The sequence below is a fragment of the Scleropages formosus genome, chromosome 4 (genome assembly GCF_900964775.1).
Source record: "Scleropages formosus chromosome 4, fSclFor1.1, whole genome shotgun sequence".
NCBI classification, from domain to species: Eukaryota; Metazoa; Chordata; class Actinopteri; order Osteoglossiformes; family Osteoglossidae; genus Scleropages; species Scleropages formosus.
The window spans coordinates 34771933-34790239 of NC_041809.1; the positions used below are offsets into that span (position 1 = coordinate 34771933).

The 18307-nt window shown below is 50.2% G+C and overlaps 1 protein-coding gene across 1 annotated transcript in view; it reads right to left on the reverse strand.

The window, feature by feature from the left end:
• Window positions 1–281: 281 nt before the first annotated feature.
• LOC108934151 (teneurin-2-like) overlaps window positions 282–18307 on the reverse strand; it is a 272656-nt gene continuing 254630 nt past the window's right edge. Inside the window, exons 14-30 of the mRNA XM_029250894.1 lie at window positions 18007–18153; window positions 16867–17077; window positions 16271–16390; window positions 14710–14971; window positions 14100–14367; window positions 13115–13258; window positions 11438–11687; window positions 10859–10879; window positions 10251–10483; window positions 9480–9634; window positions 8476–9365; window positions 7382–7557; window positions 5250–5485; window positions 4617–4913; window positions 2883–4500; window positions 1540–1670; window positions 282–1095 (exon numbers count right to left, since the gene is read on the reverse strand). Coding sequence (XP_029106727.1) covers window positions 358–1095; window positions 1540–1670; window positions 2883–4500; window positions 4617–4913; window positions 5250–5485; window positions 7382–7557; window positions 8476–9365; window positions 9480–9634; window positions 10251–10483; window positions 10859–10879; window positions 11438–11687; window positions 13115–13258; window positions 14100–14367; window positions 14710–14971; window positions 16271–16390; window positions 16867–17077; window positions 18007–18153 — 5897 coding nt within the window. The 3' untranslated portion in view covers window positions 282–357. The remainder of the gene's footprint in view (window positions 1096–1539; window positions 1671–2882; window positions 4501–4616; window positions 4914–5249; window positions 5486–7381; window positions 7558–8475; window positions 9366–9479; window positions 9635–10250; window positions 10484–10858; window positions 10880–11437; window positions 11688–13114; window positions 13259–14099; window positions 14368–14709; window positions 14972–16270; window positions 16391–16866; window positions 17078–18006; window positions 18154–18307) is intronic.

Genomic DNA, 18307 nt, shown 5'->3' on the forward strand with positions numbered 1-18307 from the left:
CAGTTCAATGTTACATCCAGACTACACCGAAGCATCTGAGCGTCATCCACTGGTTCACAAGCCCCCAAAAAGGGTGAAAATATTTTATTTTTTTAAGAAAAAAAGGGCTTTTTTTTTCTTGTTTTTAACATTTTGTCTGAAAAAGTTTTGTTTTGTTTTCAACATTTCAGTGCTTCTCGAGTGCTTTGCCTGTAACAAAGCTTGTTAATTTTTTTGTTTTTTTTTTTTTTTTTTTTTTTTTTTTTTGCCAGTGGCAGTCAGTTATTTTTTTTCCTTTTCAGAAGTCCCTGCAGCTGTCACTGTGTGTCCCCATGTGTTCTCCTTAGGAGAGGAAAGTGCGCGGGAGCCTGGCATCTGTTACCTCCTGCCCATCTCATTCTGTCGCAGGAACTGGATGTTGGTGCTGCTGTCTGCCAGCTCGGGGTACTGCTCGGCGGGCAGCACATAGTACCCATCATAGCCCTGCACCCTCCCCGTGGAGAGCAGCTGCTGCCGCTCACTGTCGGTCCAGAGTCGCGTGCCCTCCCTGGCCTCCCGGGCGCGCTGCTGCTCTCGCATCCAGGCCTGCGACAACGCCCTCTGGCGAGCGAGCTCCAGGAGCCGCGTTCGCTCCCTGTCCTCCACGTCCGGCGCCTGCCCGTAGCGCACGCTAAGGGACAGTGCCGCGACACGGAACTCCACGGTGGCGCCGCGCCGCGACCGTCCGCTCACCGTCACGTTGACGCCGCTCTCCATCGTCCTGTGTCCGTTGGCCAGCCCCAGTGCCAGCAAGTCCCCGTCCGCAGAGCCCACTTTGACAAAGAAGTGGCAGTCGCGGCCGTCCTGCGTGTAGTGCGTGCCCTCCAGGTAGATGGCGTTGTTGAGCACCAGCGCCACTTTGCGGCCGTCCTCGCCGGCCATGCTGGTTACAGATGTCGTCACGACGCCGTCCTTCACCGCCAGCATGATGCCGCGCCCGACAATGGGGACGCCGGTGCCGTACCAGTGACCGGGTCGGTCCCGCTTGGCTCGGTGCTTTTTGTTCAGCAGCCGCCCCTCCAGTGCCATGAAGGCCTGGTTGTGTCGTTCCGCTGCCTGCTGCACCCCCGTCATCAGCTGCAGGGAGGTCACAGGATCAGGAAAAAGACACGGCCGGCGTTTGAGATCGCACAGCGCAATGTGGAACGGAACACAACCAAAGAGCTTTTGCTACAGACGTTTTAAAAAAATGGGGCAACTGGTAGCGTAGCGGTTAGAGCTGCTGCCTTTGGAGCCAAAAAGGTTGCCGCTCTGAATCCCACCTCCAGCTGTAGTAGCCTTGAACAAGGTACTTACCCAGAATTGCTCCAGTAAAATTACCCAGCTGTATAAATGGGCAAATAATTGAAAGGAGCTTAACGTTCCAAGTCGCTTTGGAGAAAAGCGCCAGATAAATGAATAAACGTAAATAATTGAATCTGTTACACCCATCAGAAATGTCCTGGGCGTATTTCACCTTTGACGCCGTCCGGCGATCACGCCTGCCGGACAGCGCGCTCGGTCGCTACGGCAGCAACTCACCTGTGAGTTCTCGCACTCCTGAGTGGCCAGCAGCTCGTAAGGAGGCTCCACGAAGTAGACGGAGTGCTTCGGGAATCCAGGTATGATGTTGCTGAGCTTGAATCCAAACATCACCAGCCAGCTCTTCACATCTGAGGATGACATTATGATGACAGTGAAACATCTTGACCTAAATTTATGATGTCACAATCGCTCACCGTTTATTCAGAATGGCAGTCGACGGGACAGCAGTTGTTACCCATGTCAAAGGTCATCGTTATCCCACGTCAGCCTGAGTCACGACACAGCATTCCGTGTCAAAAACATGGTACTGCTGCACGTGTCATGATCACAACGATGACTGGAAACACAGCAAGTTTTGTAATGAGCTCCTTTGTTAATATTGGGCCTCAAATATACTTATGAACAGATGCTGAGAACTCGGTGAGATCTGACTACATCACATACTGTGTATGTTGTCTGGGATACAAAGCCAATGCTGTTCAGGCCACTTTGCTCACTCTCAGTAGTGGTTAACTAAACGATAACAAAGAACTGCCCTTTACAGCAAACGCATATCTCTGGGAATTAATAGCATTCATAAAAAGAGAAGATGTAATTGGGGCAACCGAACAAAAAAAAAAATTAAAAACAGAACTTGGGTATGGCTGCCTGTAATGGCAGTTATTGGGTCTAGAATTTAAAAGGAACGGAAACAATGATAATCTTTTCATTTATATTTAATGATATCCTTGACAACACAGGTCTTCGCAATACGTTCTGGCAAATGACACTTATGTTTATGTTTGGGAATTAAATTATCTTAATTGGACAGCTTGCTGACGGTGGCGCGTACTGATTTGGTTTGACTTTGTCATTCAGAACTTGCGTTCCCTGAAATTTAATATTTCTGCTCCGGCGCTGCTGTCAGTAGCTCAACAACACGTTATGCTATCGGAAGAACGAGCCCGTTGTATAAAGCAAAACTCAAGAAATACATTGTTATGTCATGTGGGGGGAGAGCTGGTGCCTTTGGACTTGTGGGTTTGATCCCCACATTTTGCTGTAGTACCGTTGAACAAGGTACTTACCCTAAACTGCACCATTAAAAATTACCCAGCTGTATAAATGGGTAAATTAGTGTAGGCAGACTAACGTTGTAAGTCGCTTTGCAGAAAAGCATCAGCTAAATGACTAAATGTAAATGTGTGGTTGCTACATTGTTCGATTTCTACATCAAGAGCAGAGCAATAGGGGCTACAAATGTGACCATGTTGCCAAACTCATCTATGATTCCGTTGCTGTGTGAACCCTCCCGTCGTCGGTTTCACGGTACGACCTCGCCCCCGTACATCTCTCAGTACCTGTGACGTAGTTCTTGATGTCCAGCACGTCGCTCAAGGGGTTGTTGTTCTTGAACATGTACAGGTTGATGGGAGCTGGCTCTTTGCCGATCCTCCGCCAGAGGGTGTAGTCCGGCGCCGTCCAGCGGCCAGCCAGCACGTCGTAGTCCCGCTGGGTGAAGTGCACAAGCCTGGTGAGGGGGTCGTACAGCCCCCCGTGGAAGCCCACCACCAGCTGGAACTCAGGGTTGGAGTCGTGGTAGATTTCGCCGTAGGCCGTGTACTGCAGCTGCTTGACCATCTGCCCGTTGCTGCTGAAGATGGCGAGCGGCGTGCCGGTGTTGTCGGAGGCGATGTAGTACTCCTCCCCGCTGCTCACCTCCATGGCGAACAGGTGGCCTTGCAGGTCGTAGTAGAGTGAGGTGATCTCTGAGCTGGAATGGTTGAACACGTGGGTGACGCGCGTTGGATTGTTCAAGTCGGCGTAGAAGAACTGCAGGTGCTGGCCGAGGCTAGATTTGCTGGAGACGCGGCGGCCCAGGCCGTCGTAGTTGTATTGCACTTGCCACCCTCCGGGGGCGCGGCTGTAGGCACGCACCAGCAGGCCTTTGGAGTTGTAGTCGAAGAAGTCGGTGCCGCGCTGGCTGAGGAAGCCATCCTCGTCGAGGTGGTACTGCACATCGCCTAGGCGGGTGATGCGATCACGTAGGTCGTAGCGCAGGGGCAGCAGGCGAGCGCTGTTGCCCGGGTTCAGCAGGTGCAAGTTGCCGTTGAGGTCATAACTGTAGCGCCAGGCAGACCAGTTGTTAACCTTAACTCCGCTAAGCTGCCCGTCACCGTCATACTCATACCTGTACTGCGTTGTGTTGGCGTAAGGGCCGATTTTAAGCTCTCGTTTGATCACGCGGCCCACGCTGTCATACTGCACAGTCATCCAGTACATGAGAGAGCGGAAGATCTCGTACTGCACCTCCTTGATGCGCCCGTGTGTGTCAAAGTGCTTGGTGAGAGTCATCACCGCCGTGGTGATGATCTGGTTGATGTCGTAGTAGATGACGCCAAACTTTCCGAAGTGTTCCACCTTGCCCGAGATCTCGTCATAGCGGTACAAGTCCACGGGTAGCGGTGTCTCACTGATGACGGGTTTCATGCTGGCGATTCGGAAGCTGTTGTCGTGGTAGGTGTAGTCGAAGCGGGCGTTGACCATGCCTTCCTCAGAGAAGCGGTAGATCTGTTTGTCGACCAATGGGCCCATCTTGCGGTAGCGGATGGTACAGGAGTATCCACCGCTCTGCAAGCTGACCATCTTGAGAACGCCGGAGGTGTCATCGTACCCGAAGGTGACGGCCGTGCTGTCGTACAGGACCTCGGACAACTTGCCGAGCCTGCCGTACTTGTAGAGGACCCGTCTACCAGTGCCAAGAAAGAAGGTGGCGCGAGGGCGGCCGTCTTGGCTGAAGTCGTGGATGACGGAGGCGTTGCTCTCCGGTGGATTGTAAACGTTACGAATGTAGCCTATGGACACGTGGGTGGACATTGTGTGTCTTGCAACGCTGGGCATGGTGACAGCCGTGAGGAGGCCAGAGGTGTCAAACTCAAAGACGTACTGTCTCTGGGTCTGCAGGAGCAACACCATAGACTGCAAAAAAAGGAAATCTTGACAGCTGAGGTGCAAAAGTACAAGTGAGACATTACCAGCTTACTATAAATCTCTCTTTGGTTTTTGATTGACTCGTCTTTGAGGAGCCAACCCACCTTATCCAAGTAGCTGAAGCTCCACACCTTGCCATCCACAAAGGATCGAGTCAGGATGCGACCCAAGGAGTCGAACTCGATCTTCTCACTCATGCTGCCACGCTGCAGGCCCACCAGTTGACCGCTGGCAGCGTAGGACACGTTGACCACGGCCAGGCTGCTGCTAGGTAGCCACATGGCTGGGCGGCCCTGGGCGTCATACATGACGCGCAACATAAACTTGCGGTGGTCGTCGTAAATCTTTTCAGTGCGCGTGTTCCGGTCGAAGTCGATAGAGAGCAGGTTCCTGCCGTGGGCCTGCCGCATTATGAGGGGAATCAACGTTATCGATCTTTACCTTGCCATCTCGTTGACCCCTGTCCCACCCCGGCATGCTAACAAATGAGGCAAAGGGCTTCTGTTGTCGAGAACCCCTTAAAGTGAATGTACACATACACATTGGTGTGAGCGAGACACTTGATTCGCTTTGAAACCAACATTTTCAGGCGCGAAACATTAAGAAAAGTTGTTTCTGAAGTTCTCTCTCACAGCGTAAGGAGATGTGGCTCGAGTAGGCAGGTTGGAAAGGACAACGTGGCAACGAAAAACTCGGGTGCAGAGGTGAGAGCGCGACTGGACGGAGGTCTTTCTCACCCGCAGCTTCCGCCCGAAGACGGTGACCTTGCCCTTGTTCTGCTCCTTTCGGAGCCTCCACTCGATGGAGTTGAGGCTGTTGTCAGCGGGCAGCGTGATGTTGCGGCGCCCGATGGTGGGGCTCACCGCACCCACCAGGACGTGGGGCTCCGTGTGGAAACTCATGCCCATCCCGTTGGCGTACGTCACCTGCAGCGAGCCGTTGCTGCATAGCTGGTAGGTGTTCCGAACCTGGTCTGCAAACGGCACAACTTTACTTGACCGAAGAGTTACAAATGATGGTAAGACCACGACGGTCTGGCATTTGGAGAAAAGCGCCAAAACCACACGCTGCTTAGACGCAGCAGTTACAAACTCGAACTGCTCTCCATCGTCCCAATTTCACTGTCGATTAGAATAAATTCCTAGTAATTTGAGGTCCAGTTCAGCACAGTTAATTCGCTGCAGGAATCCCGAGTTATTGATAAAGGCGCCGAGTAAATTGCTTGCTTCTGAGTTTTATCCACTATTTCGTCTCTCTTGCAAGTTGCTTAGGTGGTTTTATAAATATTTCTACGCTTATTGTATTATTTTACTTATTTTATAAGAGTATAACTTATTTTCTATTTTATCATATTATAACTTACTCTACTATGTTGGGGCAGTTGGTAGAATAGTGATTAGAAATGCTGCCTTTGGCCCTGAAGGTTATAGGTTCAAATCCCACCGCCAGCTGTAGTACTGTTGAGCAAGGGACTGACCCTAGTTCAAGTTTGCGGTTTATTGCCATAAGTACAAAGTACTATGAGATTCTCGCATGAGTGCTTCTCCGCAGACTGTAGACAACACAATAGATAGTGCTACGCACAAAAAAACAATAAATAATGTCAATAACAATAAATAACCAGAATATTTAAAAGTGACAACGCAAGTGATGTGCTTGGAGGGATCAGTGCAAATTCTAGGTGCAATAGGTGGCACACTGGTGAGTGTTGAACTCTCTTACAGCAGTGGGGTAAAATTACTCCAGTAAAATTACTCAGCTGTATAAATGGGTAAATAGCTTAACAGTGGAAGATGTTTTGGAGGAGAAAGTATCAGCTAAGCGAGTAAATGCGACGTGATAGAGAGACGGAAAGGTGTGTTTTTCTCGCTATTTAAAATCTTTGTTTCCCACGTGTCGAGCAAAACACACCATCCAAAAGGACGCACTTAAATTTAAACACAACGTCAAATACCAAGTATTTAAAATACAGAGCAAACTGATCAAAGCGGTAATATTCTCAACCGCTATATATAAATATATATCATGCTCTGTTTCGTAATTCTCAAAGCCATTAAGATGCTTTGGTTCGGCGCCCATGTGCTTGAGCTACAGTCCATTGACAGCGAAGAACGAAATGAGCTGTTGGAAGCTGATGCCCTCGTTGCTATTCATTATGTGGCGACAGACAGTTATGTTCACCACCGACGGAGCTGTCAGCGAGTGAGATACCGTGGTGATGTAACGCACTCGCTCTATTGTTCTCTGAGATGTGCGTCGCGTTGGAGAAAAGCGTCTGCTGAACAAATTAATGTGAACGTAAACGGGGGCAGCTGGTAGCGTAGTGGTTCGAGCTGCTGCCTTTGGTTCGAATCCCACCTCCAGTTATAGTACCCATGAGCAAGGTACTCACCCTCAATCCCTCCATTAAAATTATTACCCAGCCTCTTTAAATGGGTAAAGACTCATACAAGTACCTTAACATTGTAAGTCACTTTGGAGAAAAGTGCCAGTGAGTAGTGCTGCTGTTTCACAGCACCTGGGTGATGTGAGAGGTCATGGGTTCGATCCCCGCTCAGTCTGTGTGGAGTTTGCATGGTCTCCCTGTGTCTGTGTGGGTTTCCTCTGGGTGCTCTGGTTTCCTACCACAGTCCAAAGACATGCTGCTCAGTTTCACCCATAGTGTATGAGTGACAGAGAGAGTGTGTGTGTTTGTTCCACTGATGTATGGATGAGTGACCCAATGTAAGTAGTGTATCTAGCAGTGTAAGTCACCGCGGTGAATAAGGGGTGTGGGCTCATAACACTACGTAGAGTTCGTTGCAAGATTCTTTGGAGAAAAGTGTCTGGCAAATAAATGTAAATGTGTTTGACGAAGGGACGCACTTACCCTGCACCACGGTATAGGAGGCCTCCACAGAGGACAGGTTGGTGACGATGCTGACATCGCCGTCTCTGTTTGAGCTCTCTACGTCGATGTTGATGGAGCGCTCGATTTCGTAGTGCAAGCTCACGACCACGCCGGTGGGGTACGTCACGTTGGTGAGACGGCCCTCGCTGTCGTACCTGCAGGAAGACGACACAGCGGTGGACGTTCTGCCGTGGGGGGGGGGCCGCGCAGGCCGGTGCTCTTCCTCGTGAAGAGCAGCCGACTGTCACGCGGTGTGACGGATCCTTTGCTCTCAGGATGCACAGTGAAACTGTCGGGAAACTTATAACGATGCGTCGGAGCGGAGATGAAACATTTGACGCAGCCGCGAAGGAGCAGCCGTGGAGAAAAAGGACACAAACTTACTAGTCTACAAACATGAAGTCAGGAATATTTATATGTCTTATATTTATAATTATTGGGTTCATCTAGTGCAAAATCTGGTTTAAAACGAATGGAATTTTTAACAAGTCCTCAATTGCCACGTTACCGAACTGTGTGGTTTGTTCAGTTTATAACTCGGGTACAAGCAATAAATTATGAGCTCAGTGTGAATAAAAAACAGAATTACAACGGGGGGGTCACTGGGGGAAGGAATGGGAGGCTCTGCAAAGAGCAGTAAATCTCAGTCATTTACTAGTATACTATACCTTCGTAGGGGCGTGCAGCATACTGTTTACTGGTGTACCGGAAATGTAAACGTGGTCCGAAGTACATCTACAGGGTGGCAACGAACAGCAGCGAGCGTAGTGGTTAGAGCTGCTGCCTTTAGGCCCAAAGGTCATAGGTTCAAATCTCACCTCTTCCTGTAGTACCCTTGAGCAAAGGTGCTTACCCTAAACTGCTCCAGTAAAATTATCCCGCTCTACAAATGGGTAAACAATTGTAAGGTACCGTGGTGAAAAGTGTCAGATAACTGAACGTTTTGGTCTAAAAGAAGAATCCTGACCTGAAACATGCGCCAGCATTTTAGACTGTGCCACATCCAGGATGTATGCGTCTGGTAGTACATCGGTTCGCACCCTCTTGTTCTTACCAACTCCCCCCCAACTTACTCGTAGAACGTGGTCCATCCTGTCTCGTCCGTCTTGGACGCCAGCAGGCCGGTGTTCCCGGCATAAGTCAGCAGCGCCACCTCCTGGTTGAGCGTGGAGATGGCGCGAAGCCTGCCAGCGGGGTCCAGTCCCAGAGTCACGACCTGGTTCTCGGGCAGCAGGACAAGGCGCAGCAGCCCGGCGCCCCCCTGGCCCACCCCGTCGCGTCGCACCCGCACCGTGTTGTTGCAGTTGTCTACGACCGCGACCAGCTCGCCGTCCGGCCCGTACGAGAAATTGTGAAGCGGTTCCCCGGTGATCAGGCTGACCGTCTGCACGTGGAGACCCTCCTCGTTGAACACGTAGAGCTCCTGCTCGCGGGGGGAGGCCACCTGGTACCGTCCGGCCGCCGCGGGCCTCGGCCGGTTGGCGCGCACCGCCCGGATGCGGATATTGTTGAGGTCGGCGACGAAGACGGTGCCGTCGGGCGACACGGCCAGCGAGGCGGGCGAGTTGAGGCCGGCGTCCGTGGCGTAGCCGTCGTCGCCCGCGAAGCAGTTGCAGTTCACGTCGTTTTTGCAATCGCACTCGGACGCGGCCCCCGCCAGCAGGGAGATCTCGCCGCTGGTGCTCACCTGTCGCACGCGGTTGATCTTCTTCTCATCTGTCTCGGCGATGTAGAGCACACCGGCGTGTGAGATGGCGATGGCGGTGGCGCTCTCCAGAGCCGAGTGGATGGCCAGCTTGCTGAGGGAGTAGTCGATACCAGGCACCTGGCAGTGCATGGGCCGGCCGGCGATGATGCTCACCTGGTGGTTCTCTGTGATACGCAGGATGACGTTGTTCTCCAGGACGTACAGAGAGTTGTCCATGGGATTTACCGCCAGATCGGTCGGCCACTCCAGGCGCACCTGAACGGCGGAACGCAGACCATCGCACGTCCGCCGCGTGACCCCGCCTCCCTCCCCCCAATTAATATAAAAGGTTTTACATTAATATTCCCCCGCGTGAGAGCAGCAGCTTACTTGGCTCACGTCCATGCTGGCGTCGCAGCTGAGCGGTCGCACCGCGGTAAGGTCGTTGGTTCTCAGCAACGTGGAGATGATGCCGTTCTGGTCCACTTTGCGGATCATGGTGGCGTCCACGAAGTACATGAGTCCATTTTTGTCCACCGCGATGCCTGAGCGAGGAAACAAAAGCACCAGTTACCTCCCTTACCACGCATGTACCGTGTATTACCATGTTACCTGTGCTTTTTTTTTTTTTTGGGAAAACCAATGAAAGAAGAAAACGGCGGATGCCACGACATTATCATGTAGTTTGTTTACAGCTACAAATCTGATATTACACACACACCATCTGAAAGTGCTTGTCCCATACAGGGTCATGGCGAGCCAGAGCCTAACCCGGCAACACGGGGCTGGAGGGGGAGGGGACGCGCTCAGGATGGGACGTCAGTCCGACATAAGGCACCCCAAGCGGGACTCGAACCCAGACCCACGGGAGAGCAGGACCCGTTCCAACCCGCTGCGCCACCGCGCCCCCCAATCTGATATTATTTACAGTAAATCTAATCTTGTTCGTAATCACAAATCTGATATTGTTTACAACTACAAATCTGATTTTGTTTATAACCACAAATCTAAATTTATTTACAGCTACAAAAGTAAAATAGCGACCCAGAGGGCGCCAGGAGGGTCCCGTTGCACACAAGTCGATGGCACCTACATCAGACATAGGGTCTCGAGTCGGAACATTCGAGCGGAACAAAGCGTGTAACCGTGGCGTATTTTTACCCCGTGGACTCATGAGGGTGGCCTCCACCGCCTTGCCCCCGTCCCCGCAGCGGGCCTCGTCGAAGGGCACGCACTGCTCCCCCGTCCCCGCCACCGCCTCCGAGTTGTCCGACAGCGGACGCGCCCCGGTCGGCGAGCGAACCCGGAAGATCTGCCTCGAGTTGGTGTCCGACAGGTAGAGCGCGCCGGACACCGGGTCCGTCGCCAGGAAGTACTTGTGTGCCGGGTTGTTGCTGCGGACAAAGCAAAGGGATGCGACCAGCGGTTTTTTTTCTATTCTCCACTCTACTTGCGCCTCTGAGCCAGAGCGTGACCCTCGAAGTCACATTAATTTTAAATTGTAGTAAATCTACAGGGCATCGACACAGAGGGACGAGTGCAATGTGGTTACGATGGCTAGATGATCCAATGCAGTGAAGAGAGAGACACACACACACACACACACACACACACACACACACACACACACACACACACACACACACAGACAGACAGACAGACACGGCCTGCTTGCCACATACCCGAATGGCACAAATGAGAGCTACGTTTTTACAAGCGCAGGTGATACGAGTGCGGAAAACACTCAGCCTGTGGAGAGTGTATTTTACCTGTGTCTGAAGTCCTTATTCCTTGAAGCAGGAACGAAAAAAAAACACGAGAAACGAAAGTGAGACAAAGGAGAAAAGAAAAGCCAGCGGTTCGAAGTACAAAATATGTGTCCCGGGTGACGTATGTACTGCTCCGGGGACTCGTACTGTATGTGACCAAGGGACGGCTGCTACCGTAGTGGTTACAGCTGCTGCTTTGGACACAAAGGTTGCAGGTTTGAATCCCACCTCTAGCTGTAGTACCCTTGAGCGAGGTACCTACCCCAAATTACTCCGGTAAAATTACCCTCCTGTATAAATGGGTAAATAATCGTAAGTAGCTTAACGCCGCAAGCTGCTTTGGCGAAAAGCATCAGCTAAATGTAACCTCAAAGTTACCGTGTTCGTGAGGCCAAGACACACGTGAGATAAACAACATGATGTGTGCTCATCTTCGTCACACGTGTCTAACTGAGGTCCCGCTTCCTTTCCGAGAGTACCGCGGCGGGCGAGGTGCTTCTCATTGTCGGCGAGCTGCCCTGCCCTCCCTGTTACTCCCGTAGTTCCACCCGCACCCCTCCGACCGCTCCTTCTGCCCACCTGAGCTCCAGGATGGCGGTGGTGTTGAGAGAGGGGTACACCCTGCGCACAAAGTTGAGGTCTCCCACGTAGAGGCTGCCGTCGACGCCCACCGCCAGCGCCACGGGGGCGAGCAGCTTGTTCCCGTCCGCCACGCCGTTGCAGCTGGGGCAGGAAATGCTGCGCCGGCGTCCGTTACCCATGACGCTTGTGATGACGGGCGGCTGCTGCGACACGAAGACGTTTTCGCCGCTGCCCTTGTGCAGGATCCCTGTAGGTGAGGGTATCGGGGGGCATATTTTACTGCGAACAGGAAACGATGACCATTCTGGATGCGCACCGAAGCGGTTAGGGGCGCTCGTTACTCACACCTCACTCATTACTGCGCTTTCCGGTAATTCGTTATCCCAACATCTGCATTCCCTTCATCGCTCCTGCCGTCATACTTGAAATGATATCGTGACCACATTCATTAAAATTAAAATCTAATATTGCCATGCCAGCTTTCTTTGGCAGCTGTCGAAGAAAGTTCATTCGGGAAGCGGGGAGAGGGTAGACCGAGGATGACCGTGGATGACTGAGGATGACCACAGCGGCCTCTGTTCAGACACCAAACCCACGAGTGTTGATTTTTCACTGCTTCTATTGCACCTCTTTGCCCTTCTTTTGATTCTCCATGTCGACTTGGAGGCAGGCAGTGTTCGGGATCAAGGCTTTTGATATTATTTAACACTCTATATATATATATATCTATATACGTATATGCAGTACTGTGCAAAAGTCTTAGGCACTTAGATGTTTCACAAAAATATTAGTTTTAGACAGTTATTTAATGTTTTCTGCATTACTGTCAATGGGAAAGAGCATATTTTAGACTTCCAAGCATTCCTTTTGCAAAAAGTTACAATATTACAGTAAGGGTTTTGTATGTTGTTAAAGAAAGAAAGCACACACACACACACACACACAGAGTCTGAAACCACTTATCCCAAGCGGGGTTGCAGCGAACCAGAGCCTAACCCAGCAAAACAGAGCGCAAGGCCGGAGGGGGAGGGGACACACCCCGGATGGGACGCCGGTCCATCGCAAGGCACCCCAAGCAGGAATCGAACCCCAGACCCGTCGGAGAGAGGGACCCCGCCAAACTTGCCACGACCCTGATTGGGATAAGCGCTTGTCGACGATGGATGGTTAACTGAGCTTTGTAGGAAGTTAATTAATTAACAGCATCATTTTTGGAAGCATTTTCAGTTTACAGCTTTTTCCCCCAAGTGCCTAAAACTTTTGCGCAGTACTGTATGTACACACACACACACACACACACACACACACACACACCGTGGGAAGTGAATAACACCATGAATGATGACGCTCTGTAGTAGGGTGGCATCCACCGCACTGTGAAATAACAATGTGAAAAATGGAGGCGCACTTGAGCGCAGGACTGTCTTCCGGCGCCCCGGGATACAGCTGTGCTGCTCGCAATATCTTTCAGGGGGAAAATGATTGGATTTTTAAATTGCAGCCCTACTTCCTCCCCACACCCTTCCCTTCCTTACACAGTTCAGTCAGAGTCCGAACACTTTTAATTCGGCCGCGATAACTTTAATGTTTACTCATCCCCGTTCCATCCGAAGGCGGCGAGAGGGCGTCGATGTTGGAACCGCGGCCCCCGGCGACTTGGGCGGGCGTTCGTACCGCTGCGGATGTTGAGGATGTGATGCTTGTCCAAGGACCAACCCCCCAGGTGCGCGGGGTCCAGCTCGTAGCCCTGTAGCACGACGGTCCTCTTCTCCCACAGGATCAGGCTGGGGCACGTCTCGTACTCGTAGCCTACGGACACTGGGGGGAAAACGACACACGGGTTGTTCTCCGCGCTACGAGGAGTTCGCGGTGAAATTCCCAACACCCGCTGCAGCAAAACTGAAAATCATGCGAAAGCTGTACAGATTCTCCTCGACTTACGATTTTTCGACTTTACGATGGTGTGATAGCGATGGACATTCAGTAGAAACCGTACTTCGAATTTTGAATTTCGATTTTTTTCGGGCGAGCGATACACGGTACGATACTCTCGTGATACTGCGCAGCGGCAGCGATCCTCATCTCCCGGTCTGCCAGGCAGTCGCTATACAGATACCCCCCTGTATCTACATTGTGTTTTGCGCATCCGTAATGTCTACGAAACACCCATCTGTGTCTCCTGCTACTGGTGAGAAGAAGAAGAGGAGGGCAATTACTCTTGAGGAAAAACTCTAATTAGTATGTTTATATCTATAGTATTTATTATTATATTGTAATATCTTCTGTTTTTTATTGTGTTTATTGTTTCTTGTTTACTAATTACTGTATCATCTTGTGCCGTTTTGCACGCGTATATCCTGGGTCTGGGCTCCTGCCCTACCAACCCCCGGTGAGGACCCTGGTGGGTAACCACACACACCTTCTCCCTTGATCAAGGCTGTTTCATTTGGCTGAGGTGCCTCTAAGTTGCCCACTGCTCTGCAGACCCCCGGCGGTGAGGCCCACGCAAGTGGACACGACAAAATTCTTTGCGTAGGAATCGCCCAACACACAAGTTTTAGTCTTCATGCAAATATTTGCGGATCGAATTTTGTGTAATATGTGAAAAAACAACATCTGTCGTTCCAGAACTGTTTCAAAGAGAAATTGCAAAGCTAACCAACAGCCTCCGCCAGGCCATAGACCCTCTGGCCATAGGCGTCAGTCTTGTCCCAGATGAATGTGTAGGCCAGGTTGGGGGATGAGTGGAACCACTTCTGGAAGAGGTGACCTTCCACCGCCACCATTAGGTGCACTTTGATGAGGCTGAGGGGCACGAGAGCCTGGGTCATGGTCACTTTCAGCAGGGACTTATAGCCTGATGCACGTGAGCTCAGGTAGCACAGCTTCAGGCTGGTTCCTGGGATCTCCACCTGCTCGTGAAGAACCTGCAGATATCCAGGAGAGGAAAAAGCAATGAGAAAGCTATGGAAGAGGGAGTTTGGTGGGAAGAGGAAAAAAGAGGAAACAAAACGATAGAGGAAGGAATCGTTTAAATGTCTTCGTTAACCTCTCGTCCACAGCGAGCTGCACTCATTACGCTTCTAATACAATGTGGTGGTAACTTCAGTGCACCTGGCACCTGAGCGGATCCCTTCAGGTTTCGGATCTTGCTCCCGAGCAGGATTTTCTCACGAAAAATCGCGCCGTAACGCTGCGCCTAAAACCACGAACTCATTTCCGAGGGCGAGGAAGGAGAAGGGCGGAGGGCAGAGCTCGGACCTTCGTACCTGAGTCTCGGGAACTATGGGCCTCTCTCCTGCGTGGGAGCTGAAGAAGGAGGAGAGGGGTGAGGCCACCGCCACGGGGTCGGGTCTTGCGAAGCCGCTCAGGTCGCAGCCGGGGATGGTGTTCTCCTCCGTCTTCAGCACCAGCGTGTCCATGGCGTAGAAGCTGTTCCAGGGCAACCACACGGTGCGCTCCTGGCTCAGGAATGGAGCGCGTTCGAAGTGCAGCGTCAACGAGGCCCCGCCATTGGCAATCAGGTCAAACCTGCACGAGACGAGCGGCAAACGACAGACGCGGGGCAACGTAAGTTCTATCTCACATGTTTTATTCACAAGCTCGCATCTTAAAAACAACATTTTCATCAATTTATTGGCATTCAGATGATCGATGGAAATTCGGCAGGTGCTCTTTTTAGTCCAGCACTTCCACGCAACACCGAAAAGAGTTCAGGTCAGGGTGCACGTCAAGCTTTGATAGATTACTAAACTGGATCAGATCCCCCCCTATGAAAACATCAGGCTTACTACATCACGCAAAAAAAAAAAAAAAATACCATTCATTAACTTTATTTTTGATTGATTCTTTTTCAAATGCCATGAACCATTTATCATACGATTAGCCGTTTGGCATGAAAGGTGAAGCTCTTAAAAAAGTTTCATTATTACTAAAATATTCAACATTAATCATATACGTACATGTATAATCCATAGCTGAACAAACAACATTAACCATCTAATGGCATCCACAGATGCATTAAGGGGAGTTACAATAAATGCAGCCATACATCACTTTGACTCGTCTGCCCATAAGTCATAAAGACAACTCATACATCACGCCGCTGATGTCACAGACAATATTTGCAAGACGTAGTTTCCAGCGAGTAAAGCTTTAAGCAAGAATACTAAAGAAAATCAATATTTAGGTTAATTCCATTCATTATTTTTAGGACTCGTCATTCTGCACAACCTTCTTTTCTGAATTACTCAGAAAAATTAAAGTTATTTGTTCTTTAAAATCGCTCACGTCAAAACATCTGTAAATGATGAGCTGTAGTTTAAATGACGAAGAGCACGCGAACCAGGCAACGTGTCCTGCAGGTGAAGACTCCTCGTCTAATAAATGTGCTGCTGAGCTCCGTTTTGCTGTATTACAGTAAATATGTTTGTTAGTGTGTCTGCACTGCTGTCTTGTTGCATTTATTACACTACAAACATCTTGAAAAAAACAAATAGGAATTGCTGACATTTATTCATTTAGTTGACACTTTTCCCCAAAGCGACTGACAGTGTTAAGATACAATTATTTACCCATTTATACAGCTGGAATATTTTACTTGAGCAATTTAGGGTAAGTACCTTGCTCAAGGCTACAACAGCTGGACGTGGGATTCGAACCTGCAACCTTTGGAAAAAAAACAGTAGTTCCAAGCACTACGCTACCAGCTACCCACGTTGTTTAGTTGGCTCTGACCCCTCACTGTCGATACCGAACCGGTATTTTCAGGGTGCACTTGAGTTACGTAGTTTGGACACTGGAGACCGGCAGACAGGAAGAGTCACTCACATCCCATCCTGTCTTGTGAGAGTGTAGCCATACTGGGGGTGTTTGACAAAGGACACGTTGACTCCCACGAGAGGCGTCCCATCTTTGGTGAGAACCTGGCCTCGGATCAAAGACGCCAGGCTGCGGAGACAGAGAAGGAGCATCCAGCCCGAACCACTCGCTCCTCTCATCAGCGCTATCTTTTAAACCCGACCAGTCGATCAGATCAGCCAGGTTACATATGAAGCCCCAGCAATTCATCGGTTCAATTTACCATCATCAAAAAATGCATCACATAATTGCTACAAAATCTACATAAATAATCCAGCGAAAAACAACAAAACAATCTGCTATAGGTATTATTTGTAAATTTCAGTTATGATGAAACTATTGAACAACAAACAACACACATCTCAAACAGCCCTTTGAAGATTTTATTTTTAAACCTTCCTCTGTTACTCTTGAGGTCTCCCTGCATGACAGGGGTCAGACCAGGACAACTCAGCAGAAACACATTGTTTATTTAAGGCAAACACAGAAAACTTTGTCTTACTGAAACTTCACCGTTGGTGCATTTTGAAGAGTAAGAGAGTAAGCGGCGAGTTGCGGTTCATTACCTGGCATTGAAGGGGTTGTCTGCCGGTACGGTGTGTGTGCCGTCCCTGCCCACCAGCATTTTGACCCTGTCGTAAAATGACCTCACTTTCTGAACGGGGGTCTGGTTCTGCTGGATGGTCTGCAGAGGGTCCCGGGAGCCCAGACACAATGGATTGGTCTGGCAGGGACCCTGGAGGCAGCAGTCGGGGTCCATGCAGTCTGTGAGCCCATCTGCAGGGTGGGACCAGCAGAACACGGCTGTCCAGTGAGACCCACAGACACCGCCCCCAACTGAAACATTTTTACTCATTGTCTTCATTTTGAACGATGAGAAGCATATTACGCATGTATAAACTATATTTTTTATTATTTAATCATATTTTCAGGTCTGTTTACCCCAATGGATTGTGATAAATGAAACTTCAGATAATTTTAGGTATAAAAAAAACCAACCAGAGAATGTAAATACGCACTACTGATAAAACGGCTCTCTTCTCTCATTCTCTCTTTCAAAGCTACGCTCTCCTGGAGCTATAATATGTTGTTGCTCTTGGAGATGAAGAGAAGCCGGTGTCAGACCCTCCTTTCAATTACAGAAAACTCATCCAAGTCAAATCAGGACATGAGGCAGAGCCTATGAATTTGTGTGCTTTTAATGTCTCTCCCCATGGACGCCTCCGCACTGACCCCCTGTCCACCACAAACCCCTCTCCCTGGTGGCAAAAACAAAAGAAGATGTGTTCAAGAAAGACGTTAAGAAAAAAATGAGAGAAACAACAATACACTTTTGAATTTGATCCAAGGCATTCTGCTGCTCAAGCTCAGACAGAACAAAACTTTTCAAATAAATGAGGAGATGCAGGGACAAAGACAGGAGAAAGGGTGAAACTTGACACACCGGAGATGCTGAAATGGGTAGCTGCTTAAAAGAGGTTGTTTCTTGGGAGGCGTGACTATTTATTGAACGCGTACATTGAAACCGACAGAAGCCTACGGCAATGTCACTCCATCCGCAATGTGTGGGATAGATGGCGGGAGCAGACAGGTGCTGCGCTGGTCAGCTGAGGATTGGCACCCGGTGCCAGACAGCAGCCTCCCTAGTGAGACAACATCTTTACTGCTCCGGCGGTGCCTGCCCCACTATGTCCATCCCCTCTCACCTTCTTCATTGTCCTTGTTGTCCGCGCAAGAGGTCTCCATGGCAACACTGCAGCCGGAGCCTCTCCATCCTGTCATGCACTCGCAGTGCCAGCTATTCTGTCCCAGGATGCACTGACCATTCCCGCTGCACAGGTTTGGACATCCGTCTGGACAGCAGGGAAAGGGAGACCAGTGGGGAATGGGACAGGGAGAATGGGGTGGGGAGACAGCAAGAAAAGGGAGGAGAAACAAGGAAAAAGGGGTGGAAAGAAAGTGAAAAGGGGAGGAGAAACAAGGAAAAAGGGGTGGAGAGAAGGTGAG